General features: G+C 43.5%; 1 protein-coding gene across 5 annotated transcripts; it reads left to right on the top strand.

The window, feature by feature from the left end:
• The first annotated feature begins 381 nt into the window (after nucleotides 1-381).
• LOC137368731 (myoneurin-like) lies at nucleotides 382-26,058 on the top strand. Of its 5 annotated transcripts, none has more exons than XM_068028912.1 (6): nucleotides 382-439; nucleotides 2,867-4,155; nucleotides 6,641-6,810; nucleotides 16,018-16,144; nucleotides 17,231-17,339; nucleotides 23,986-26,058. In XM_068028912.1, exons 2-6 carry the CDS (start codon nucleotides 3,047-3,049, stop codon nucleotides 24,463-24,465), a joined length of 1,995 nt encoding a protein of 664 aa, XP_067885013.1. In that variant the 5' UTR covers nucleotides 382-439; nucleotides 2,867-3,046; the 3' UTR covers nucleotides 24,466-26,058. The 5 variants fall into 5 exon arrangements, with proteins under 5 accessions (XP_067885013.1, XP_067885018.1, XP_067885016.1 ...); XM_068028917.1 differs by lacking the exon at nucleotides 382-439 and adding an exon at nucleotides 445-465; XM_068028915.1 differs by lacking the exon at nucleotides 382-439 and adding an exon at nucleotides 503-876.
• The last annotated feature ends 1,696 nt before the right edge of the window (nucleotides 26,059-27,754 follow it).

Raw genomic sequence — 27,754 nt, 5'->3', positions numbered from 1 at the left:
CTGGGGGTTTTCCTCACCCCATGTCTGAATCTGTTGTAAGGTCAGAGATTGATTTCTATCATTATCATTGTTTCATGCAACTACCAGGGTGGCAGGTGTAAACTAGATGGATAATAAAAGCAAAATACTGCAGATGCTGGAAAACTGAAATAAAAACAAGAAATGCTGGAAATACTCAGCAGGTCTGGCAGCATCTGTGGAGAGAGAAGCAGAGTGCTTCATCCAGAAATTCCCACATCCCCACCTGATCCCATCAACATCTCACCTAAGATTGGGTTGAGTGAAGCTGCAGGAACTTGATGTGGTCTGTCAGGGCTGGGAAATGGTCTCTCAGCAACCAGTCACCTAGCAACCTCCCCTTCCCTCCGGGCTCCGCGAAGCCGGGGTCAGAGGTCGGAGTCTGTGGCCGGTGAGGCAGCAGCAGAAGCAGGAGCGGGCGGTGAGTGGCGAGCGGCTCCTCGGGATGTGAGTCGGGGACGGCCCGGGGAGGAAGGAGGCCCCGACCGGGGGTGGCTACTTTAGGGCCCTGCTTGTTTTGTGTGTGCTTTGGGGAGGAGGAGGGGTGAAGGCCGCAGTCAGGCTACACCCCGAGGCGCATTGGGCTCTCTGTGGCTAGCAGCACCGAGCACTGCCTCCCCGCCGGAGGACAGTGGCTGGGAGTCCCTGCTCTCCCCAGCCTGGCTTCACGCTGCCTGGAGTTAGCCTGCTTGACGGCGCACAGCCCAAGGGACGCCGGACACAGCGTGTGCTGGAGGTCGCTGGGCTTCGGTATATCCCGGAGTCAGCGCAGCCTTCCTGGAGCCACTTTCGAACAGACTCGTATCTGAAACCGCTTGGAATTCAGCAGAGAGCTGGCTGTGTAACTGCAGCCTAAAGGTGCCGTTCATTTTGTCCCCTCCTCGCAGAGTGACTGTCAACGCCATGGAAAATGTGAGGAATTAACTGCAGATCAGAACAAAGTATATCGAGACACTGTCAAAACCCACTTAAACGAGTGAAGTTTGTCAAAATAAGTCATGTTCTGATGAGTAAAACTTTGAAGTATTTTACATGAGCGTGAGGGGTTAGGTAGCTCGTAATTCTCTAATTACTGAGATAAGAGTGACTGTCTTTAGATTATTAAAATATGTTGCTTAACAGAAGCTGAAATTATTAAAGTCAGAAACTTGCATGAACCAATGCTTTTTCAGGTTGAAAATGAAAAAATGAGACTGGATTTGACTGTAGAGATTATTTCACGAAACTGGGCCATGCATCCACGGTTTCTACAAGTGAATTCCCTGCCAGCACCTATTCCAGAATTGTTCCCGTAAAGGAAAGTAAAATTGGAGCTGGTGTGATGGCTATTATGCTCTTTGCTGTAGTCAGTTGAGTGGAGTTGCTGGGAAATAATGGGCATTTACACCCATAATGCAGGAGACACCAAATCTGGCTTGAAATCTCTTGCTTCTTCTGCCCAACTGCGAGTACAGTTTCCAAACTACTGCAGATGCACTGTTTTTGAGGGAAGAGGTGGGTGAAATATGCATTCTTAATCAGTGAGTGTTTTGTCCCCTATCAATGCTTTGAGATTCAGATTCAAGAAACACCTGCCAACAGATGGTTGAACCTAGCCCTCTGTTTGAACCCTGGGTGCCAGAACTGCTGCAGTTATATGAGGAACGCCTGTGAAGATGCACCAGAGAATCACCTGCAATGGTTTATCTTCCTGCTCCTGCACCATAACCTCTGATGTCTCCCAAGGATATATCCTTGACCCCCTCCTGTTTCTCATGTACATGCTGCCCCTTGGTGACATCATCCAAAACACAGTGTTAGTTTCCACGTGTATGCTGAAGACATCTAGCTCTACCTCACCATTATTTCTTTTGACCCCTCCATTGTCTCTGAATTGTCAGGCTACTTGTCTGACATCCAGTACTGGATGAGCAGAAATTTCCTCCAACTAAATAGTGGGAAGACTGAAATCATTGTCTTTGGACCTGCCACAAACTCCATTTCTTTGCCACCAATTCCATTCCTCTCCCTGGCAATTGTCTGAGATGAACAGTCTCAGGTGAATTGTCTGAGATGCACTGCAGCAACACACCAAGGCACCTTAGACAGCACCTTCCAAACCCGTGACCTCTACCAACTAGAAGGACAAGGGCAGCAAATGCATGGGAACACCATGCAAGTTTCCCTCCAAGTCACACACCATCCTGACTTGGAACTATATTGCCGTTCCTTCACTGTCGCTGGGTCAAAATCCTGAAACTCCCTAACAGCACTGTGGGTGTACCTACCCCACATGAACTGCAGTGGTTCAAGAAGGCAGCTCACCACCACCTTCTCAAGGTCATTTAGGGATGGGCAATAAACGCTGGCCTGGCCAGTGATGCCCACATCCCATGAATGAATAAAACAAAATAAGACTGTTCGCAATCATGGTGTTATATTTGACCCCGAGATGAGCTTCTGACCACATATCAGCATCATCACTGACTGCCTATTTCCACCTCTGTAACGTCTCCCAACTCTGTTAATTTCTCTGCCATTGGTGGCTGTGCCTTCAGCTGCCAAGGCCTGAAGCTCTGCTAATCCCTCACTAAACCTCTCCGATTTGTTACTGATCTGTTTGACTAAGCTTTTGGTCATCTGCCCGAATATCTCCTTATATGGCTCAGTGTCAAATTTTGTTTGCTAACGCTCCAGAGAAACATTTTGGGATGTTTTACAATGTTAAAGATGCTATATAAATGCAAGTAGTTGTTGTTGGTAGGTGTGAGCATAAAACTGTCAGGTGGTCAGTTGCCTTCCCTGGTGATTTTAAAGTAATGGCTCCTGCTTATAATTTTAGTGACCATTTTCAATGATTTGTTTTCAGAACACAGGTTGAGAACAAGCATCCTCCTCCAAGGAGCTGGGTGCATATTGGACCATGGATTACGATGAACTTCTGACTCTTTAAGTGTTCACGGGGCTTGACTCGATAACCTTCGGTCTAACTTTGGTGTCTCCTTTGAAGTTTTGGTACAAGTACAAATCTGTTGAATCTTTGGGGAAAATGGATAATCCTCCCTGTATTGAGGAATGTTACAATCACTGTCAAGCAATTCTTCAGAAACTTTACGAACAGCGAACTATGGGCTTGTTTTGTGATATCGCAGTTATCGTAGAAGGAAAGACTTTTCATGCTCACAAGAACATCTTGTCTGCATGTAGCAGCTACTTCTACACAACCCTGAGCAAGAATAACCATGAGTGCACAGTTGTTTTGGATAAGGTCAGCTTGGAGGGCTTTAGCCATTTGTTAGAGTTTTTTTATACTTCTCAGGTCCCAGGTTGTCACATGAGTGACTTCCTTTCAGCTGCTCAGAGTCTGAATGTTTGTGTGCCAGTAAAGCTTCACATGGAGAGCAGTGGAATAGACGGGAATGGCCAAGGATCGGGCAAAGAGGTCTGTAAAGTACAGAATGTTCTTGGAAGAAACCAGGAAGTGGAATTAAATTTAGAAGATCTGGAGTTGCTTAAGAAATTGAAAGAGGATAATTCTGTACAGGCTGTGAGTCCGCAGACTAAGGCTGATGTGAACAATGGATCAGTTGTTAGCAGAAAGGTGCACAGTGCGTGCCTGGCCAAAATCAAAACTCGATTTCAGACTGCCAGATTAGCAAGAGCAATTTCTTCTAGCAGAAAATCACAGCATCCACGGACCAGATTAATTCATGTGAATGGGAGGAAGGAGAAGCAAGAGATGGTTGCCAAATCAGAGAATTGTAAGGTTCCGTGTCAGTGGACTAAAGTTAGAATAAGTGAGTCTCAGAGACAGGCTGTGTCTGAAACACTGAATATCCCTCTGGAAGAGCGAGACTCTAGATGTGACATTCACAATAGCACCAGAAATAGTTCCAATGTTTTGTCATCTTTGAATGCGGAACGTTCGCTAGTGACACAATGTGGCAGGCCAAAAAGATCAAGGAGGAAGCCAGGAAAGGGATCTGCATTAATAACTGAGGGCCTTTCAGGAAATGGAGATGACATTCTGGAAAGGAAACGAGTGAGATGCGAAGGTTGTAAGAAGCTTCTGCTGTATACCCGCTACCTTGCCCATCGGGTTTCCGCTAGTGAGGAGTCCTTCAGGTGTGACATCTGTGAGAAAGTGTTCAGTTACAGGTGAGTTACTGCCTGTACAGAATACTGGGTTATCGCAGCACTGTACCTGGCGTTCCCATGTGTAAGATGTGTTGTGCAACCAGTCAGCATATTTTTTTTAAAATTCATGCTCAGTGTTGGCATCATTGGCATTTATTGCCAGGATGGTGGTGGACCACCTCCTTGAAGCAAGTTTGTTACAACTAAGTGTCTTCAAAAGACAATTAAGAGTCAAACATGTTAGTGTTGGACTGGAGTCACATATCGGCCAGACCATTTAAGGATGCCAGGTTTCCTTCCCTAAAGGGCATTTGTGAAACAGCTGGGTTTTTAAGACCAGACAACAGTTTTGTGGTCACTTTCACAGATACCAGCTTTTTATTTTCAGATATAAAAAAAAATGATTTCAGATTCTCAACCTGCCATGATGGAGTTGGAGCTCTCTGAATCTTAGTCCAATAACATAATCACTACATTACAATGATAGCTGTCTCTTGCTATTTTAGTGTACCCAAGTTTCTTGTTTAATTATTGTCTGCATCTTGAGTTTGTTCTTGTGAACCCTGTGTTTTTATAGAAAAAAGAACGGGAATACTGGCACAGGGATATGCGCAGAATTGTGCAGGCTCACATACACAGATACTGCTGCATGCCTCTCCCACAACTCCTCATTTCAATCTCTCCAATCAGGTGAACATCCATCCTACAGCACTAAAATGGCCCTAACCAAAGTTACAAATGTGATCTTCTGTAACATTGCATTCTATCTTCTCATCAACATCTCTGCAATTGAATTTTAACACAGTTGGCCATACCATCCTTCTCCAATATTTTTCCTTTATTGTCTAGTGTGATGGGATTGAGTTCACTTGGTTCTACTTGTACCTATATGATCGGAGCCAGAGCATCTCCAGCAATGGCTTCTCTTCCCACCCCTGCACTGTTGCCTGTGAGTACTCCTCCTCTTCCTCATCTATATGTTACCCCTTGGCAACATCTGAAGACATGCAGTCTGATTCTGCATGCACGCTGACAACACCCAACTCTATCTCATCACCACCTTTCTCAACCCCTCCACTACCCCTGTGTTGTCAAGACTTCTTGTCTGACCTCATTCTTGGATAAGCTGCAGTTACCTCCAACTAAACACTGAAATGACCAAAGCCAACATGTTTATTCCCGGCCACAACTGCTGTCCCCTTGTCTGTACACTATTTTGGGCTAAATCGGACTGTTTGGAATCTGTGTCTTGCTGAACCTCCAGATGAGCTTCCAATCCCATATCCTCTCCATTACAGAGACTGCTTACTTCCACCTCTGTGGCATCACCCATCTCCACCCCTGCCCCAACTCATCGGCTTAGAAGTCCTGATCCATGCCTCTGCCACCTTCTGACTTGATTATTGGACAGGCATCTAAAGAGAAAAAATTTGCAGGGCTACAGAGAAAGGGTGGGGGAGTGGGACTAGCTGAGTTGCTGTTGCAGAGAGCCAGCACTGACATGAGGGGTAAAGTGACCTCCTTTTGTAACTATTCTAGGATTTTTTTACTCCATTGTTCTCTTGGTCAGCTTCCCATCCTCCATGCTATGTAAACTTCTCATTCAAAACTCTGCTGGCCATATTCTATCATGTATCAAGTCCCACCCAGCCATCACACCCAACTTTGCTGATCTGCTATTTCTATGTTAAAGTTGCTGTATAAATGCATCATTGAACAGGTTTATCTGTTTACTACTTTTTTCAATGCCAAGTAAAAGCGAAATACTGCAGATGCTGGAAATCTGAAATAAAAACAAAGTGCTGGAAATACTCAGCAGGTCGGGCAGCATCTGTTGGGAAAGAAGCAGAGTTCAGGTCACAGACCAGAAGCGTTAACTTTGCTTCTCTCTCCATAGATGCTGCCTGACCTGCTGAGTATTTCCAGCACTTTCTATTTTTATTTGTTCAATGACAAATGTGGATTGGTTAGTTGCAATATTTCTGGTCTTTTATACGATTAGAAACAAGCTAAGTATGTGGAGGAGTGGGAAAGTATTTCGTATAAGGTATTCTTCTTTTCGGAGGAGAACCAAAAATGAAAATAAATTGGGGGATTCTTTTTTTTTAAAAGTCCGGTAACCTGACACATGATGTGTCCTAGAACCACTGAACCTCAACATTGGGCCCAGGTGGAGACAGAGGTTGGCAGCACTAATGTGCTTTCTAGTGCCAGATACTGAGCAGAGAAATCTTGGTTCCAGTCAGCTCCTGTACCTTTGTGGCAATTTTGAGACCAAACCTCCTGCCATTCTCTCTTTCCTCCTCCCATTCTTTCTTTCCTCCTCCCTTCCTCCATGCACACTTCAGTTGTCTGTCTCTCTGATTCATTAAAGTGCAGTTGACTTTGCATAGCCAAGCTACTGTTTCCTGGCTACCTTGAGAACCCTGAGCAACTGTAATGTTTTTTGTCAGATGATGTTCTAGAGGTTAACAACGTGGCTGATTGGAAGTGACTATTTCTCTAGTTGCCAGCTAAGCCAGCACCAGAAAACCCAGCACAGCAAGAAGTTATATCAGTGTGACCAGTGTGGGAAGCAACTCAAATCCATGGAGAAGCTACGCGACCACGTGGCATACCACGGAGATGCCAGGCCCCATCAGTGTAGTCTATGTGACAAGGCATACAAGGTGAAAAGTAAGTATGATTGGCTGGCAGCTCGAATATCTTTCAGGTGAATGTATTCTGTGACCATCTGTTGATGGGCGTAAGATTATATTTGACAACTCCGTACATCACTGGTGAAAATCTACCGAAATACCTTGGGAGGTGAAATTCAATGTCGTGGATAGATTGCCCATCATTTACCAGCCTGATTTTCTTTTCTGTTGTTTTCAGTGGTAAAGGAGATCAGGCAGGGTGAATAGCAGGTGGCTGATCTCCTGCCAATCATATTATGCCACCGCTGAAGTTGAATTTCACACCCACCCCTTTTTCCAGATGATTTTTGCTGTAACTGTGCTGTAAAACCTTTTCTGAATCCATGTGCGAAATTCAAGACTTAAAGACCTGAAAAATGGATTGTGCAATGGGGCTCCAAAATACAGTCAAGATACACTTGTATTAAAAATCCAACAGATTTACAAACAATATTGATAGATTAAGTGAATGGGCAAAACTGGCAAGTAGATTACAATCTAGGCAACTGTGAGGTCATCCACTTTGGACCTAAGAAGGATAGAACAAAGTACGTTCTAAATGCTGAAAAGCTACAAACAGTGGCTGTCCAAAGAGACTTAGGGATCCATGTGCACAGATCATTAAATCAGATCGGAAAGGCTAACAGAATGCTGACCTTTTTTATATTCTTTCATGGGATGTGGGTGTTGCTGGCAAAACCAGCATTTGTTGCCCATCCGAATTACCCTTGAGAAGGTTGTGGGGTTCCACCTTCTTGAAATGCTGCAGTTTATCTGATATGGGTACTTCCACAGCTCTGTTAAGGAGGGAGTTCCAGGATTTTGATCCAGAGACAGTGAAGGAATGGCAATAGAGTTCCAAGTCAGCATGATGTGTGGCTTGGAGAAGAATTGCAGGTGATGGTGTTCCCATACATCTGCTGCCTTGTGCTTCTAGGTGGTAGAGGTCACGGGTTTGGAAGGTGCTGTCGGAGGAGGCTTGGTGAGTTGCTGCAATGCATCTTGTATATGGTACATGTTGCTGCAACTGTGTGTCAGTGGTGGAGGGAGTGAATGTTTAAATTGATTGATAGGGTGCCAGTCAAGCTGACTGCTTTATCGTGGGTGGTGTTGAGCTTCTTGAGTGTTGTTGGAGCTGCACTCATCCAGGCAAGTGGAGAGTATTCCATCATGCTCCTGACTTTGCCTTGTAGATGATGGACAGGCTTTGGGGAGTCAGGAGGTGAGTTACTTGCCTCAGAATTCCCAGCCTCTGTCCTGTTGTACCCACAGTACTTACATGGTTGGTCCAGTTCAGTTTCTGGTCAATGGGGACCCCAGGATGTTGATGGTGGGGGATTCAGCAATGGTAATATAATTGAATGTCAGAGGGAGATGGTTAGATTCTCTCCCGGTGCCACGTGCTAGTGTGTATAGGAATAGGAGGGTAGAGCAGATGAATGCATAGCTGAAGAGATGGTGCAGGAGGGAGGGCTTTAGTTTCCTGGATCACTGGGTCTGTTTCTGGCGAAGGTGGGACCAGTACAGGTTGGATGGGTTGCACCTGCACCGGAATGGGACCAACATCCTTGCAGGGAGGTTTGCTAGTGCTGTTTGTTGGGGGGTGGATTCAATTTATTTGGCAGGGGGATGGGATACATGGTGGAGGTGCTGTAGGGGATGATGCACAGCCAAATATAGAAGAGAAATTAAGTCAGTCTGGAAAGCAGAGCAAATATAGACCTGTTAAGGCACAAGCAAATAATGCAAGGCTGGATTGCATCTATTTTAATGCAAGGAATCTTACAAGTAGGGCAGATGAATTGAAGGCATTGATTAACACATGGAAGTATGATATTATTGCTATCACAGAGACATGGTTGAGGGAAGGGTAGGACTGCAGCTCAATATTCCAGGGTATGGAATCTTCAGGTGTGACAGGGGAGGGGATAAAAGAGGAGGTGGCATTGCACTATTGATCAAGGAGTCAATTACTGCAGTAATGAGGGATGATATCTTAGAAGGTTCCTCAAATGAGGCCATATGGGTAGAACTTAAAAACAAAAAGGGGGCAATCACATGGCTGGGAGTGTACTATAGGCCTCCAAACAGTCAGGGAGAGATAGAGGAGCAGATATGTAGGCAAATCTCAGAGAGGTGCAAAAATAATAGGGTAATAATAATAGGGGATTTCAACTTTCCCAATATTAACTGGGGTAGTCTTAGTGCAAAAGGCTTAAAGGGGGCGGAATTCTTAAAGTCGATACAGGAGAGCAGCTTTATGAGCCAGCACGTAGAAAGTCCTACAAGAGAAGGGGTGGTATTGGACCTAATCCTAGGGAATGAAGCCAGACAAGTGGTAGAAGTGTCAGTGGGGGAGCATTTCAGGGATAGTGACCATAACTCTGTAAGATTTAAGGTAATTATGGAAAAGGACAAAGATGGACCGGAAATAAAGGTACTGAATTGGGAGAAGGCCCATTTCAATGACAGCGCAGTGATTAGCACCGCAGCCTCACAGCTCCAGCGACCCGGGTTCAATTCTGGGTACTGCCTATGTGGAGTTTGCAAGTTCTCCCTGTGTCTGCGTGGGTTTTCGCCGGGTGCTCCGGTTTCCTCCCACAGCCAAAGACTTGCAGGTTGATAGGTAAATTGGCCATTATAAATTGCCCCTAGTATAGGTAAGTGGTAGGGGAATAGAGGGACAGGTGGGGATGTGGTAGGAATATGGGATTAGTGTAGGATTAGTATAAATGGGTGGTTGATGGTCGGCACAGACTCGGTGGGCCGAAGGGCCTGTTTCAGTGCTGTAACTGTAAATAAAATAAATAAATAAAATATGATAAAACAGGATCTGGAAAAGTGGACTGGGAGCAGCTACTTGTAGGAAAGTCTACATCAGACCAGTGGGAGTCATTCAAAAAGCAAATAGTGAGAGTTCAGGGCCAACATGTTTCCGTAAAGGTGAAGGGTAGGACCAATAAGTGCAGAGAACCCTGGATGTCAAGGGATATAGAGAATTGGATAAGGGAAAAAGAAAAGAGGCTTATGGCAGATTCAGAGCGCTGAAAACAGCGGAGGCACAAGAGGTGTATAGAAAGTGTAGGGGGGTGCTTAAAAAAATTAATTAGGAGAGCTAAGAGGGGGCATGAAAAAACACTGGCGGGCAAGATAAAGGAAAATCCCAAGGTGTTTTACAAGTATATTATGGGCAAGAGGATAACCAGGGAAAGAGTAGGGCCCATTAGGGTCCAAAGTGGCAATCTGTGTGTGGAACCGGAGGACGTAAGTGAGGTTTTAAATGAATACTTTTCATGTGCGTTCACTATGGAGAAGGATGATAATAGGTATAGAGATCAAGGAGGGGGATTGTGATATACTTGAACAAATCACCATTGAAAGGGAGGAGGTATTAACTGTTTTCGCGGGCTTAAAAGTAGATAAATCCCCAGGCCCAGATGAGATGTATCTCAGGTTGCTATGTGAGGCAAGGGAGGAGATAGCAAGGGCTCTGACACAAATTTTCAATTCCTCTCTGGCCACAGGAGAGGTACCAGAGGACTGGAGGCCACCGAATGTGGTACCATTATTCAAGAAGGGTAGCAGGGATAAACCAGGTAATTACAGGCCAGTGAGTCTAACATCAGTGGTAGGGAAACTATTGGAAATAATTCTGAGGGACAGGATTAATCTCCATTTGGAGAGACATCAAGGATAGTCAGCATGGCTTTGTCAGGGGGAGATCATGTCTGACAAATTTGATTGAATTTTTCGAGGAGGTGATCAGGTGTGTAGATGAGGGTAAAGCAGTTGATGTAGTCTACATGGACTTCAGTAAGGCTTTTGATAAGGTTCCACATGGGAGATAGATCAAGAAGGTAAAAGCCCTTGGGATCCAGGGCAATTTGGCAAATTGGATCCAAAATTGGCTTCGTGGGAGAGGGAGAGGGTGATGGTCAAGGCTTGCTTTTGCGAGTGGAAGCCTATGACCAGTGGTGTACCGCAGGGATCAGTGCTGGGACCCTTGCTGTTGGTAGTGTACATTAATGATTTAGACATGAATATAGGAGGTATGATCAGTAAGTTCACAGATGACACGAAAATTGGTGGTGTTGGAAATAGTGAGGAGGAAAGCCTTAGATTACAGGATGATATAGTTGGGCTGGTAAGATGGGCAGAGCAATGGCAAATGGAATTTAATCCTGAGAAGTGTGAGGTGATGCATTTTGGGAGGACTAACAAGGCAAGGGAATATACAATGGATGGTAGGACCCTAGAAAGTACAGAGGGTCAGAGGGACCTTGGTGTACCTGTCCATAGATCACTGAAGGCAGCAGCACAGGTAGATATGGTGGTTAGGAAGGTATATGGGATACTTGCCTTTATTAGCCAAGGCATAGAATATAAGAGCAGAGGGGTTATGATGGAGCTGTATAAAACGCTAGTTAGGCCGCAGCTGGAGTACTGTGTACAGTTCTGGGCACCACATTATAGGAAGGATGTGATTGCACTGGAGAGCATGCAGAGGAGATTCACCAGGATGTTGCCTGGGCTGGAGCATTTCAGCTATGAAGAGAGACTGGATAGGCTAGGGTTGTTTTCCTTAGAGCAGAAAAGGCTGAGGGGGGTCCTGATTGAGGTATGCAAAATTATGAGGGGGCGTAGATAGGCTAGATAGGAAGAAACTTTTTCTCTTGGCAGAGGTGTCAATAACCAGGAGCACGAGGTTTAGAGGAGATTTGAGGAAAAATGTTTTCACCCAGAGGGTGGTTGGAATCTGGAGTGCACTGCCTGAAGGGGTGGTAGAGGCAGGAACCCTCACAACATTTAAGAAGTATTTAGATGAGCACTTGAAATGCCATAGCATACAAGGCTATGGGCCAAGTGCTGGGAAAAGGGATTAGAATAGATAGGTGCTTCATGGACGGCACAAACTCGGTGGGCCGAAGTGCCTATTGCTGTGCTGTATAACTCTGACTCTGTGACTTACTTGTTAGGGATGTTCATTGTCTGGCGCTCGTGTGACGCGAATGTTACTTGCCACTTAACAGCCCAAGCCTGAATGTTGTCCAGGTCTCACTGCATATGGACATGGACTGCTTCAGTATCTGAGAAGTTGCGAATGGTGCTGAACATTTTGCAATCATCAGCAAACATCCCCACTTCTGATATTATAATGGCGGCAGGTCATTGATGAAATAGCTGAAAATGGTTGTGTCTAGGACACTACCCTGAGAAACTCCTGCAGCAATGTTCTGGGACTGAGAGGATTGACCTCCAACAACCACAACCATCCTCCTTTGTGCTAGATCTGACTCCAACCAGTGGGGAGTTTCCTTCCTGATTCCCATTGACTTCAGTTTGGCTAGGGCTCCTTGATGCCACACTCAGTCAAATGCTGCCTTGATGTCGAGGGCAGTCACTCTCAACCTTCCTTCTGGAGTTCAGCTCTTTTGTTTGTGTTTGGACCAATGCTGTAATGTGGTCAGGAGCTGAGTGGCTCTGGTGGAACCCAAACTGAGTATCAGTGATTAGCTTATTGCTGAGCAAGTGCTGCTTGATAGCACTGTTGAAGACACTTGCCATCACTTCACTGATGATCGACAATAGCCTGATGGCGCGGTAATTGGCCGGATTGGATTTGTCCTGCCTTTTGTGGATAGGACGCACCTGACTAATTTTCCACATTATCAGGTAGATGCCAGTGTTGTAGCTGTACTGGAACAACTTGGCTTGGGGCGTGGCTAGTTCTGGAGCACATGTCTTCTGTATAATTGCTGGGATTTTGTCAGGGCCCATAGCTTTTGCAGTATTCAGTGCCTTCAGCCGTTTCTTGATAACACGTGGAGTGAATCAAATTGACTGAAGCTTGGCATCTGTGATGCTGGGGATCTCAGGAGGAGGCTGAGATGGATCATCAACTCGGCACTTCTGGCTGAATATGGTTGCAAATGCTTCAGTCTTGTCTTTTGCACTGATGTGCTGGGCTCCCCCATCATTAAGGATGGGGATATTTGTGGAGCCTCCTCCTCCTCCTGCTAGTTGTTTATTTGTCCACCACCAACGCCTGGATGTAGCAGGACTGTAGAGCTTTGATCTGACCCGTTGGTTGTGGGATTGTTTAGCTCTGTCTATTGCATTCTGCTTCTGCTATTTGGCATGCAAGTAGTCCTGTGTTGTATCTTCACTAGGTTGACACTTCATTTTGAGGTATGCCTGGTGCTGCTTCTGGCATGACCTCCTGCACTCTTCATTGAACCAGCGTTCATCCCTTGTCTTGATGGTAATGGCAGAGTGAGGGATATGCCGGGCCATGAGGTTGCAGATTGTGGTTGAATACGATTCTGCTGCTGATGGCCCACAGCGCCTCATGGATGCCCAGATTTGAGCTGCCATTTCTGTTCTGAATCTATCCCATTTCGCACGGTGGTAATGCCACACAACATGATGGAGGGCATGCTCAGTGTGAAGATGGGACTTTGTCTTCACAAGGACTGTGCGATGATCACTCCTGCCAATACTGATCTGGACAGATGCATCTGTGACATAGATTGATGAGGACAAGGTCTAGTAGGTTATTTCCTCTTGGTTCCCTCTCCACCTGCTGTAGGCCCCGTCTGGCAGCTATGTCCTTCAGGACTCAGCCAGCTCGGTCAGTAGTGGTGCTACCAAGCCACTCTTGGTGATGGACATTGAAGTTCTCTTTTCCCCACACCCAGAGTACCTTGCCACCCTCAGTGCTTGCTCCAAATGGTGTTCAACATGGAGAAGTACTGATTCATCAGCTGAGGGAGGGCGCTAGGTGGTAATCAGTAGGAGGTTTCACTGCCCATGTTTGACCTGATGCTATCTTCACGGGGTCCCATGCCAGTGGGACAGGACATACCCAGGATGGTGATGGTGGTGTCCAGGACATTGTCTGTAAGGTATGATTCCGTGAGTATGACTATGTCAGGCTGTTGCTTGACTAGTCTGTGGGACAGCTCTCCCAATTTTGGCATAAGCCTCAGATTTTAGTAAGGAGGACTTTGCAGGGTTGGGTGAGCCATTGTCATTTCTGGTGCCTAAGTCTGGTGGTCCTCCGGTTTTATTCCTTTTTGACTTTTCTGTAATGGTTTGATACTACTGAGTGGCCTACTAGGCCACTTCAGAGGGCACTTAAGAGTCAACCACATTGCTATGGGTCTGGAGTCACATGTGGGCCAGACCAGGTAAAGACGGCAGATTTCCTTCCCTAAAGGACATTAGTGAACCCCAGATGGGATTTTATGAGAATCAGTGGTAGTTTTCATGGCACCATTACTCAGACTAGCTTTCAATTTCCTGATTATATCTAGAGACTTGGCTACAAGGGGATAGAAGTCATGCTTCAGCTATACAAAGCCCTGGCTAGACCATCCCTGGTGTAACGTGAGCAGTTCTGGGCTCCACACCTTCGGCAGGATATATTTCCCCTGGAGGGAGTGCAGCGTAGATTTACCAGAATGATACCAGGATCCAAGGGTGAAATTAAGAGGAGCGATTACATGAACTACGTTTTTAGTCTCTGGAATTTAGGAGGTTAAGGAATGGCTTGATTGAAGTTTTCAAGTTATTTAGGGGAACTGATCAGGTAGATAGAAACTATTTCTACTCATTGGAGAGTTTAGGACTAGAGGACGGAGCCTAACACACAAAGGATGGTAGAACTCTCTTCCACAAATAGCAATTGATGCCATGTCAATTGTTAATTTTAAATCTGGATTGATAGATTTTTGTTAATCAAAGGTATTAAGGGATATGTGACAAAGCCGGGTATGAGGAGTTAGGTTGAAGGGCAGTTCAGATTGAACCAAGTCACGAGTAGTGATCAGGAGTGGAATCCAACTGTGCAGCCCTCCCTCAGTACTGCACTGAAATGTCAGCCAAGATTGTGCTGCATACCCTGGGGTGGGCCATTGAACCCACAGCCTTCTGTCTCTGAGGTGAGAGTGCTGCCACTGACCCACAGCTGACACCTAAAAGGGGATTTATGGCCTCAAAGATCCATGCTGTGCAACTATATGAGGCATGGATACAGAAACTCTGAAAATCCACACTGTAAATAATCCAGCACCAGCTGCTGATGGCTGACTCTGGTCTTCATTTTATCCTGGGGTCAGACTTTTACACTTTCCTGGAATTTGACGGGTCTCTTCCGTGTCAAAAATCAATTGTTTCTTTCTGTCGACATTTTGTGAAACTAGTTTCCGATGATTGCTGTGATTCCATTTTATAAAATGGGTAACTGGAACAATTTTGAGTCCACAGTGTGATAATTTTAGAATTAAGTTGTGTTGCTAAAAGGACCTCTCAAACATGAGCATTATGTAAAGAACTAAATTATTGCTCCTTTTATATTATGTGTCCATGTTCTGAGTTGTGTGGTTTATGATTAATCTTATTTTGATGTGATCATCATTCTTTTTTCATCCTAGAAAGTATTGTACAAACATTCATCAAATTTCACACAGTGCAAAAATAAGTACAAAATTTTAAATACTTGGAAAATAAAAGGTTTATTTTTGATGGGGAGAGTTAAAAGTTTTCAAAATAAATGTTGCATGTTGTTTTTGCTTCCCTCAATTGGCTCAGTGAATCAAGGCAGCGGCCAGTGAAGTATTGATGAGGCCTCGAGTTTGGATTCAGTTCTCTGCTGACCCATGTAATCGGCCTCAGTGCACTGGGCCAGGGAGGAGTCAGAAAGCAAGCAACATTCCTATTCCTGATCACATATTGTGGTTTTTAGTTCAATGTTAACTGCCCTCTGAAATGACATAGTATGCCATTCAGTTGCATGAAAACCAACTAGGGGTGTGGAGTACATTCTGGCCTTGCTAGTGGTTTCCACATCCCCAAAATAAATAATTAAAAAAAATTCTCCTGTGTGGGTGCTTGTGAAGACAGAATAACTGTCTGCTGTGATGCCCCTTTCCCTGGTCTAATAGCATGTCAATGTTAGCTGTCTGAGGTCACCCAGGAAAAATGGCTACTTGTTTGAAGTTATTGAAGGGCTGCTGGCATCCTTGAAACAGTACCCCAGCAAGATTCAGCGACTGCGAGATGATTGCTTTGCACAGAATGTGCAAGAGATGGTGGCAACTGGTTTCACAGTTCCTGTGTTTGTGTGTATTTAGGACTAGAAACCCACTGAAATCTAAATGGTCACACTGCACTTAGTTAACAGGAGTTTAAAATATCTTTTCAGATGACCTAACCCAGCACATCCGTGTGAAGCACATGGAAGCTTCAAAGGGGAAACCGCCCCTGGTGCAGCTGTGTGAATTTTGCGGTCAGGCTGTGAAACACTATAAGAGCCACAAGATTTTCTGCAGGTAAAAAGCATCAAAGAAGTGGGGTTGCTGGGTGGTGTGCTGTGGTGACTTGTAGTTGGCTTTAAGCTTGGCGAAATCCAAGAGAGTTGAAGGAAGACTTAGTTTTATAGAGCACCTTTCACGACCTCCAAACTTCCCAAAGCATTTTACAGCCAATTATGCACTTTTGAAGTATAGTCACTCTTGTAAGGTAGGACTGTGGCTGTCAATTTGCATACAGCAAGATCCCACAGTGTTGTGATAAATGGCCAGATAATCTGTTTTAATATTTGTTGAGGGATAAATATTGACCAGGACACCTGGGAACTCCCTTGCTTTTCTTTAAAATAATGGTATGGGATCTTTTATGCTCACCTGGGAGGGCAGATGGAGCCTCGGTTTAATGTCTCATCTGAAAGATGGCACCTCTGACAGTGCAGCTCGCCCTCAGTGCTACACTGAAGTAGCAGCCTAGATTTTGTGTTCAAGTCTTGGGCGTGGGACTTGAACCCACAGCCTTCTTACACAGGGGTGAGATTTCCATCACAGCCACAGCTGATACCTAAATTGTTAAATTATGAGAACAGGTTGCACAAATGTGGGTTGTATTCCCTTGAGTTTAGAAGGTTGAGAGTTGCTGTAATTGACATCTGGAAAATTATATAGATTCTAAAGTGTAGATATGGAGAAACCATTTCCTTTGTTGGGAGAATCAAGAACAAGGGACACAATCTTTACAATTAGAGCTAGGCCATTTAGAAGTGAAATCAGGAAGCACTTTTTCACACAAAGTATTGGAAATCTGGAACTTCCCCCAAAATGATGTGGATACTGGGTCAATTGAAATGTTCAATCCTGAGAGGTTGATAGATTTTTGTGAGGTAATGTTATCAAGAGATGTGGACAAAGGCGGGTAAATGGAGTTGAGGTACTGATCAGCCATGATTAATTGAATGGGCAAACCGTTTCAAGGTACCAAATGGCGGCCTCCTGATCCTACTGCTCTTTTGGGGTTATTTTACATCTGTGAAATCATTATGCTTAAGAGAGTTGGATTACTTAATTTAATTACTGCTATAATTTCTTTCCTCCTTGTTTTGTTCACAGTGGCATTAAGAAGTTCCAGTGCAAGTTCTGTCTGCAAGCATTCTATCGCTTGTCTGAGCTGAAGAGGCACACATGGACCCACACTGGGGAGCTGCCTTATCAGTGCCGAGTAAGTACTGCTTGGAACCAAACAGCAATGTAAAGGTGATGGTTTATTGCAGGTGGAGTTTGTGTAAAGGTGATGTTCATTCACCTTGTTCAATAGCAAGTTGGGGTTGCGTGGGCACCCAGTGCCATCATTAGGCACTCCTCCATCAGGTAGAACACAGCTGGATCCAAACTAAACTCATTCGACTGTTCTTGGACCCCTTTCTCAGACCACCTTTTGTTATTGCAGTACTAGCAGAGACCTGCACGACAGTAGCAGTGAAATTAAGTCTTTATTGCAACATTACTTCTTTAAATACAGAATTTCTGGTTATTTCACCAAAGACTTTAACAGAATCAAAACTTTTCCGCTCTGGAAAAAGCTACATAAAGCTGCCCATGTGTGAAAACAGGCCTAGGAATATAAATACAAATTTTGTCAAAAGTCTGGCCCTGTGAATACAGAGAATCTGAGGTTAAATATGACCAATATCATGTCTAATTTATTAAATAATTGTCCCTGCCATTTAACTGATTCCATCATATAAGCCGCCCCTCCCATGCCATCCCCATCCCATCCTTCCCATTACACCAACCCCCGCCCATTTCTTCCATCACGCTCTTGGCATCCTCATCCCTCCCATCAATCCCATTCCACCCCTCATGGAAACAATCTCCCCAGCCAGGGTAACTTTGTAGTTAGGCTCCCCTTACCTCCTGTCTTTGTTCTCCAGCAACAACCCCCGCCACTGGCCCCGCCAACTGTTGGCAGCCACCAGGATGCGACAATGTAGGAGACGTTGTGGTAACATTCAAAAGATTCTTTTCAAATAAAAACATCCCAGAAAGGATTCACTTTGATTGCATTAAAATTCAATTATACCCCTTACCTTCCTCACCTTTTACTGTACGTTTGAAAACCTTGGAATACATTCACTGTAACATGATCTCTCATTCATAGCCAAATCTAAACGCTGAGAAATGTTTTAATTTGCACAACTCACAAGCAGTATCAAGTGTACAGTATCAAATATTTGTCCCTGCCATTTTAACACATTTAACCAACTCTATCATCTCATCCCTCCCTCCCATGTCATCCCCATCCTATGCTGTCCCATCCTTCCTATGCCAGCCCCATCCCATTCCTTCCATGCCATCCCTAACCTTCCCATCATCCCCTCAGTCTCTCTCTATTTTGTAATATAATTTATCTCTGTCTCTCAATTTTCTGTTTTACTGAACTGGGGCATGGGTTCAAATCCCACCATGGCAGCTGGTGGAATTTAAATTTAATTAATTAATTAATTCAATTAATAAAAGTCTGGAATTGAAAGCTAGCTGCAGTAATAGTGCCATGAAACTATCATCGATTGTCAAAACCCCATCTGGTTCACTAATGTCCTTTATGGAAGGAAATCTGCTGTCCTTACCTGGTCTGGCCTACATGTGACTCCAGACCCACAGCAATGTGGTTGACTCTTAACTGCCCTCTGAAGTGGCCTAGTAAGCCACTCAGTTCAAGGGCACTTAGGGATGGACAACAAATGCTGGCCTTGCCAGAGATACCCACATCTCATGATAGCATAGAATTTTCTTTTAATCTCACTCTCTCACTATTTTTTCTTTACGTTCTGTGATATCAGACCTTTTTCTAATCCCAGTCTGCATCAAGATCTTTCCAGTATCAATCGCCATAGTCTCCTCCCCACTTGCCTCTACGTGCGCCAGGCACCACCCACCAAAATGTGTCTTCCCCATTCACCAGGTGCCTTGTATTGAATCGATCAAAAAGCTGTCACTCAACACGCACTGCACTTTAATGTTACAACAAATTGTTACAACATCTAATCAACCAATTGTCAGCCCACAGCTGCAAATTTCATTGGACCTTACAACGCTCCACAAACCAAGAGCTACAAACCCAACAAAAATGCCCTATTTTTAAAATGGATCACCCTCTGTGATCCCTATATTATATTGATTACACTTTACCTAAGTCTGTCTATTTGATATTACATTAATTAAATTTTACCTCCGTTTCCCTCAATTTTAAATAATGATCGCACGAGTGGTCACCAAACTCTAAGTGTGAAAACCTTGAACATATCCACTTTGGACCTGATCTCTTGTTTGGAACCAAATCTAAATGCCAAAAATAGGTCCATGCCCACTCTAATTTGGATTGAGACTGTCCCAATCACATTTTATTTGCACCCGAGGAAACTTTTGGTCTGAGCTGAACTTGAATCCCGTTTCCCAGAAGTGAAAGATTGTCTCTGGCCCCCAAGTCCCCCAAATCAGTTAACACATTGGGGACCAGCGATGAGTCTGAGTCCTGCTGATCTCTATGGCTCAGTAGTTGCTATATCAGATCATTGAGCTTTTGGCGGAATCATGTAGACGGGATTTTTAAAATGTGACCTGAATTTCTGAAGTTTCTTTGCCTCTTGCATCCAAAGTGTTTATATTTGGTAGCGAAGACCTTTCTTGCTTAATAGCTGTGTTGTAGGTTTAATGTTAACACCAAATGATGAGGAATGGTGATTATATATGGCTGACGTTTATAAAAACTATATGAAGCTTTGCTTGTATCACAACAGTGGGGCTCAGCTGCAACATATTTAATAATTCGTTAGAAAAAGGTGTTGTGTCAAAGGACTGGCAGATAGCTAATGTAATTCCTGTATTTAAGAAGAGGGACAGAACATTCCCAGGGAATTATAGACCAGCCAGCTTAACATCAGTGGTAGGAAAAATAATGAAATCCCGACTAAAGGAGAGAATTGAAGAACCTCTAGAAAAGAAAAATATTATAATGAATAGTCAGCATGGATTTCAAAATGGAAATTCTTAACCAGCCTTATTGATGTTTTTTGAGGAGGTAACAGAGGGAATAGACAATGGTAATGCAGTAGATGTAATTTATCTGAATTTTCAAAAGACCTTTAATCAGGTGCCCCATAATAGAGTAATAAGCTCAGAGAATGCAGAGTCAGGGGACAAGTGGCAGAATGCTAAGAATGGGAGTAAAGGGTAGTTATTCAGAGTGGCAGAAGGTGGGAAGTGTTGTTCCACAAGGATCAGTTCTGGGACCACTGATGTTCATAGTTTACATTAGCAATTTGGACTTTGGAATCAAAAACACAATTTATGACACCAAAATGGTGGGGGGGGGGGGGGGGGGGGTGGAAATAGTCAATACTGAAGAGGACTGCAAAAAATTACAGGAGGACATTTAATAAACTTGCAGAATGGGCAAATAATTGGCAAATGAAGTTCAACACAGATAAATTTGAGATATATATTTTGGTAGGAAGAATAGAAAGGTCACTTATTACTTGGAAGGTGCAAGTCTAGGTGGGGTAGAGGAACAAAGGGATCTTAGAGTACAAATACACCAATTACTAAAAGTTGTGTCACAGGTTAACGAGGCCATAAAAAAAACAAACCAAGCACTAGGCTTTATTTCTAGAGGGATAGAATTGTAAAGTAGGGAAGTTGTGCTAAACTTGTATCGAACCTTGATTAGACTACACTTAAGAGTACTGTGTGTAGTATATAGAGGCACAGGGGAGGGAGCAGCAAAGATTTACAGGGATGATGCCAGAAATGCATGGATATACATGGCAGAAAAGCCCAACAGGCTGGGGTTTCTTTTCTCTTGAGGAAAACAAGAAGGCTGAGGGGTGACCTAATAGCGTCTCTTGAGGAAAACAAGAAGGCTGAGGGGTGACCTAATAGTGGTCTTTAAAATTATGAAAGGTTTTGATAGAGTGGATACAGAGAGAATGTTTCCACTTGTGGGGAAGAGCAAACCTAGAGGCCATCAATATGAGAGTCACCAAAAAATCAAATAGGGAATTCAGAGGAAACTTCTTTACCCAAAGAGTGGTGAGAATGTGGAACTCGCTACCACAGGGAGTGGTTGAAGTGAATAATATAGATGCATTTAGGGGGAAGCTAGACAAGCATATGAGGGAGAATGGAATAGAGGATTACGATGATGGATTTAGATGAGGAAAGATGGGAGGAGACTCGAGTGGAGCACAAGTGCCAACATGGACTGATTGGGCTGAATGGCCTGTTTCTGTGCTGTATATCCAATGTAACACCAAATAGGGCTGATATACAAAAATGTCAGGCAGGAAAAGTCCAGCTGGTCCATCAAAACTACCCCATTCTCATGTAGGTTGGAGCATCATGACTGGACATTTAGTATCCCCTTGGAGCCAGGTAAATGTCCTGGAGAGGCAAAACAATCAGAAAAACACTCCGGGCCAATAAGGGGGAGAAACAGGATAGCAATCAAGTGCAGGAACTCTAGCAGCCTCCTTCCCTTTCTCCTTTCTTTCCTCCTCACCCCACCCCCGTGACTCCCCACCAACCTCCCAAGCTCAAGGATACTGTCACTTTAGTCACCACGCCCCAGCCTGGCTGAGATCCCCCTAAAATGTAAAAGAAGTTAATCAAAATTTAGCTGTGGTGAAGGAAAGTCAGAAAAGACTTGTACAGTTCCCAGCTGACTGTTGAATGGTTGGTAGGTCTTTACTTCCTTCACACATTATGATGTGTGGTGAATCCTTTTTATTGCTGAACAGGCTAAACCTGGTTTTAAGTGGTAAGAGCTGTCCTTTGTTGATGGGATCTGATGACACCTGCTTTAATTTGACCTAATTGTATTTTATCTGATGACTCTGGCTGTTCTCCTAGTCCTTGCTGTGCTTTCAATATTTTATATTGAGGTGGGAAACTCTTTGAAGCGTAAATTTTTGTTGTTCCCCTACCACCAATGCTTTTGGGATACCTAGCCACTATATTTTCAGATACGCCGGTGCTCATGGCCCTCATTCACCATTATAATGAATATTGTCCAAAATAACATCAAATAAATTCTATACACCTGCCAGCAAAGGAGTGGAACCTTGCATTAAAAGTAGTAAAAGTAATTTAGTTTAGTTACTATAGTGGTGAGAATTAAAATAAACTTAGCCGGTTAGAAACTGCACTCAAGTTACAAGGTCCTCATGGGGTGTGGCAAATCATTTAGATAAGATGTTGTTTTCAAATATAAAACCATCTATAGTGAATTCTGGTGATAGTTTTACACATCAGTGAACTATCTGGAATATGTTGGATGTAGTTGGTTTGGAACAAAAATAAACTGCTTTGTAAAACGCACCCAGTACATCAGACAAAGTTAATGTTCGCCTTGACTCAATGATAATATTTTGAGTCACAAGGTCGTGGGTTCAAGACCAACTTGAGCACATAATCTAAGGTGAGTGTAAGTCCAAACTCCAACTGACTGTCCAAAGCAAAACCAGAAAACAATCTCAAGAATGAAGCCTCCTGATCCCTATAAATCTTGACCTGTCATTTCTCTGTAAACATCTTCTCCAGGTCAGAAAGCCCCTGCTGTGTATTTATCTGAAGACAGGTGACTTCCAGTAAGGGTTGTTTACAAACCAAGTCCAAAAGATCTTCTGATGACCTCTTTTCAATGACCCCAGTGATAAAAACATCCAAGGAATCCTTTTCAGTTTCCCCAAATAAAACAATGTCCACAATTCTAAAATACATGAGTCCTCAAAAAAACCTAACAAATATAGAAGTATCGTCAGAACAGCATTATATAGAGGGGGTGTGGGGACTGGTTAAATATACCTAGTGATGTGTTACCATTGTCTCCTGCAGGTTTCTTGTTTGCTATAGGGAGTCAGGGAGAAATTACTCAGAATTTTTCCTGAAATCCTTCCTGTTTATTTGCCTCCCTCAGGGTTGGCTTTGCTGGAGAGTCGGGAATGTGGATCATGAGGTTGTGTTTAGATAGAGTAAGCATTCTAGGGACTGATGGATTTTTCTCTCCTTCCTTTTCATGGACTAAAATCATGTCTTGGGCTGCTTTTATCCTTATGTAACTGGGACTCCATCATCTGTGGTTTAGCAGGAAAAAGCCAGTTTCCAAGAGGCTTTAACGGATTAAAAACTTACAACTCTTAATTTCTTATAAAATCTAATTGTAGGAAAGGGAAATTTTGTTTACCAATTCTGTATCGCCTACAATAATCTGCGTTCAGCTGCATTATTCCTGTATCTCCTGCAATAATCTGCTTTACATTGGCTCCCAGTCAAGCAATGTCTTGATTTTAAAATTCTTATCCTTGTTTTCAAATTTCTTCATGGCCTCACCCCTCGTCCTCTCTGTAATCTCCTCCAGTCCCACAACCTTCCAAGATATCTGCGCTCATCTAATTCTGGACTCTTGAGCAACCCCAATTTTAATGGCTCCACCGTTGGTGGCCATGTCTTCAGCTGCCTAGGTCTTAAGCTCCAGAAGTTCCTCCTTACACTTCTCTGCATCTCTACCTCGCTTTCCTCCTTTAAGACATGTTTAAAAAAAACCTACCTCTTTGTCCAAGGTTTGGTCATCTGATATAATATTCCCTTATGTAGCTTGGTGTCATATTTTGTTTTACAATGCGTCTGTGAAGCACCTTGGGACATTTTAGTACGTTAAAGGTGCTATATAAATATACGTTGTTGTTCGCTTGCATTCACCTGCAGTATTCCTGTAACAATCTGCGTTCACTTGCAGTACTGTTTGCAGTATTCCTGTATTCTCCTACAGTAATCTTTCATTCACCTGCAGTATTCTGGTTTCACACTAGGTATGTGGAAAGCGCTGCCGTCATCCCAGTAACCTGAAGAAGCACATTAGAACAGTTCACAAAGAGGAGATCCGAGTCCAGATTGATAAGGAGCATGCCTCCCCGAAGCTTCTGAAGGACTTTCTACCTCGAGAGATGGAGAGTGATCGTCTGATCATGGGAAGTGGCAACTTTCTGGACATGACTCAATCTGACTTTCAGTTGGGTGGATCAGCCCCCTCTACGATACCCTCTTTCACAAGAGCTGTAGAAATCCATGATGCAGTGCCTGGCATGTCGCATGTGCTCTGCAGTGCTCCCGTTAATTGTAATGCTATCATCCCACCTATATACACAACTGTCTCTGCTGCTTTAGAATGGCATCACAATAAGATGACCAGTCCACTTCCGTCTTTCAAGTCCCTCCTTACCAGCTCCCATGTGGATATGCTGCAGAATCCCTTTCACCAGACAACAACCTTAGAGCAGAAACTCCAGTGACTTTGGAAATTGACCATAAACTGGGAGAAACACAATGCACAAGATAAAATTACCCGTTAGTTAACATATTTTCTTTTGTTGATTTATGCAAACTGCAGCCTGCAAATTGACAGTACACTTGGGAAGATTGTTGCAGTCTTATTTTCAAATGGACCTGCACATTATATTTTTCTGTATTAAATGTTTATCGACAACAGCTTGTTAAGGCATTTTTCCCCCACATGGGTCTAAGAGACCTATTACAGTAAGTGCAAATTTACTGAGCTGCTGTTAAAGCAGAGTTCGATCCTGAGGGGAGACGGGAGAAGAGAACAGCAGTGGATTTACTGATCGACCTTGCCTCTGGACTCTCTTCCTCTCCCCCAAGATAAAAATGTTGGTGAAGTAATGTTGCTACAGTTCAACAGAATGTAGTATTCCCCAGTGTAAAATCCTCAAACATGAATAAAGTGTACCACTGTATTCCTGAAAATATGTGCTGGGTGAAGTGGATAAAATATGCATTTCTCTGGAAACTGTTCATGTTTTTGGATGAGCTACAATGGTGTGGTTATTATGTTTTCTTTACTGTCATCAGCATCTGTAATGAGTCAGGGTACTGGATCTTGCACTCTTGGAGCAACTGGGGGTTAATTGTGGTAATGTTACTGCCTAATGCTAGGGAGACATAACTTCAGATCCCTCCATGGCAGATGGAGGAATTTAAATTTAAATAAGTCATATATCTCAGTAATCATAAAACTACCAGATTGTTGTAAAAACCCATCTGGTTCACTAACCTCCTTTAGGGAGGAAATCTGCCATCCTTACCTGGTCTGGCCTACATGTGACTCCAGATCCACAGCAATGTTGACTCTTAACTGCCCTCTGAAATGGTGTTGCAGGCCACTCAGTTGTATCAAACCACTACAGAGAAAAGCACTGTGGGTGTACCAACACCACATGGACTGCAACAGTTCAAGAAGGTGCTTTACACCTTTAGGGATGCATTTATGGATGGGCAATAAATGCTGGCCTTGGCAGCAATGTTCGCATCCCATGAACGAATATTTTTTTAAAAGTGTTCATTATTTGAACCAAGAACACAAGGCTAAAAAATACTTTTTCATTTTTCCCCCAAGTTGGAACTTAAAATGGCTCTGCACTAGCGGTACGTCCATTGCAGGTGTTTCTCTGTTGAGTGTTAGTGCTGATGGTTGACCCTGTCTCCCCACTGCCCTGAACAAACCAGTGTGCCTTTTTTGCCAGTGATTATGTTAATATGAGTGAGTCTGTCTGCTGCCTGTATAGTGGGGGAGGTACAGTATTGTATACAGGTCCACTTGTAGTTTGAGAGATTTTTTTGATCGTGTCATTTTTAAAAGTCACATAGGAAATACCACAGACATGAAATTATTTTTAGTAAATTTTAAGTTGTTGCCAATAGTTCATTTTGGGGGAAAAAATTGGCCAGCATATCCAAGCCTTAGAAACAAAATACTATATTTTTTAATTGTTAGTCCAGTAATGAGCTATGAAAGGCTGGTTAGGTTATTACAATAAGTATACTGCTTCATGGCTAATAGTGCCAGATTATTGGAATGTTTAAAACATACTGTTTTTTAAAATAATAAAATATTTACATTTTTAATTACGCTGTCTGAGTCTTAAATTGCAGTGAAGGCTTCTGCAATGACAAAGTGCATTTCTATATAGTGCTTTTAGGGTAGTAAAATGTCCAAAGGCACTTCACAGGAGTGTTATTAAGCAGAATTTGGCATTGAGCCACATGAGATATTATGAAAGGTGACCAAAAACTTGATCAAAGAGGTAGATTTTAAGGAGTGTCTTAAAAGAGGAGAGAAAGGTGGAGAGATTTAGGGATGGAGCTTAAGGCCTAGGCAGCTGAAGGCATAGCTGCCAGTGGTGGAACAATTAAAATTAAGGATGTGCAAGAGGCCAGAATTGGAAGAGTTCACATATCGTGGAGGGTTGTCGAGCTGGAGGGGGTTATAGAGATGGGGAGGGGCAAGGCCATGGAGGAATTTGAAAATAAGGATGAGAGTTTTAAAGTTGAAGTATTGTCGGACAGTCAGCACAGGGGTAATGCATGAGTGGGGCTTGGTGTGAGTTTGGATATGCTCAGCTGGGTTTTGGATGAGCTCGTGTTTATGGAGGGTTGAAGATATGAGACCAATAGAGTGTTGGAACAGTCAAGTCTAGAGGTAACAAAGGCATGGGTGAGGGTTTCAGCAGCAGATGAGCTGAGGCAGGGGTAGAGTTGGGTGATGATACAGTATGATAAAAGCTGCTGACTGCAGGAATCTGAATAGAATGTCTTGGGAATGTGCAATATTGTCAACATCACAGTAAAGATGAGTTACAATTTTAGGCCTATGGTTGGTAAGGTGAATTGCTTATTTTGGGGATGTGCAGAAATAGCTCTGAGCATAGTTCTTCAAATAAGAGTACAATGATGAGGAAGACTGTTTCCCTGGAGAGCAGGGGTGGGGAATTTCTCAACTGTACCTTCTCTCAAGCAATCTTACTAACGCTGTGATGAATATGATTTGGAAGTACGATTCTAAAATTGAATACAAATATTCGCTACACTTCTCAAACACCTACACAGAAGGAAAATAACAGTGGATGCTGGAAATCAGAAATAAAAACAGAAAATGCTGGCAACACCAGTGGAGAGAGAAAAAGAGTTGACGTTTCATGTTGATGAGCTTTTATTAGAACTTTCTTTTGATTTTGGGCAATATTGTAAAACAAGTTATCAGATCAGCCACCTGTTGTACATCTCTTCCTGTGACATTGTAATTCTGTGAAATAAATAGATTGGATCTAGATGATGTTTTGTGTAGAGTTCATTGAGGGAAGTGAACTGTTGATAGGATTTGCAAATGGATGATAAGCTGGTGTCTCAGGAAGAGTAAGAGAGAAATGAAAGTGGATTGAGGGCAGAAATGGTCAACAGAATGTCTCCATTGTTAGATTTCTGCAGATGGCTCTACCAGAATGACCTTTGCTGCTTCTGCACTGCCTGCCACTTCATCCGGCACCTCTTCGTCTGTCTCCTCCTCATCCAGCTCCGTCTTTTAGGAATATGGGCTTATAAAGGTATTTTGAAGGATTTGGCATTTTAAGAGTTAAATGACCCTAAGCTTTACTCTAAAGCTACTGTTTTGCAAAAATATGCTGCTTTGCACTGGCTGCTGACTTCTGGCAGGTGCAGTGCCACAAGTGGCCTTGTTATTGCTAAAACTAATTCTTGTTAGATGAGTGGGGAAAAGAACAGAGATAT

Source organism: Heterodontus francisci, chromosome 4 (genome assembly GCF_036365525.1).
Source record: "Heterodontus francisci isolate sHetFra1 chromosome 4, sHetFra1.hap1, whole genome shotgun sequence".
In the NCBI taxonomy this organism is placed as follows: Eukaryota; Metazoa; Chordata; class Chondrichthyes; order Heterodontiformes; family Heterodontidae; genus Heterodontus; species Heterodontus francisci.
The sequence above is the reverse complement of the archived record's forward strand: the minus strand, read 5'-3'. Positions and strand labels throughout refer to the sequence as shown.

What these genes read in the sequence shown, in the direction of transcription:
- LOC137368731 (XM_068028912.1), top strand. Translation starts at nt 3,047, where the DNA reads ATGGATAATCCTCCCTGTATTGAGGAATGTTACAATCACTGTCAAGCA. An exon ending in GAGAAAGTGTTCAGTTACAG is followed by an intron (nt 4,156 to 6,640) that starts GTGAGTTACTGC and finishes CTATTTCTCTAG; the next exon opens with TTGCCAGCTAAGCCAGCACC. An exon ending in AGCCACAAGATTTTCTGCAG is followed by an intron (nt 16,145 to 17,230) that starts GTAAAAAGCATC and finishes TTTTGTTCACAG; the next exon opens with TGGCATTAAGAAGTTCCAGT.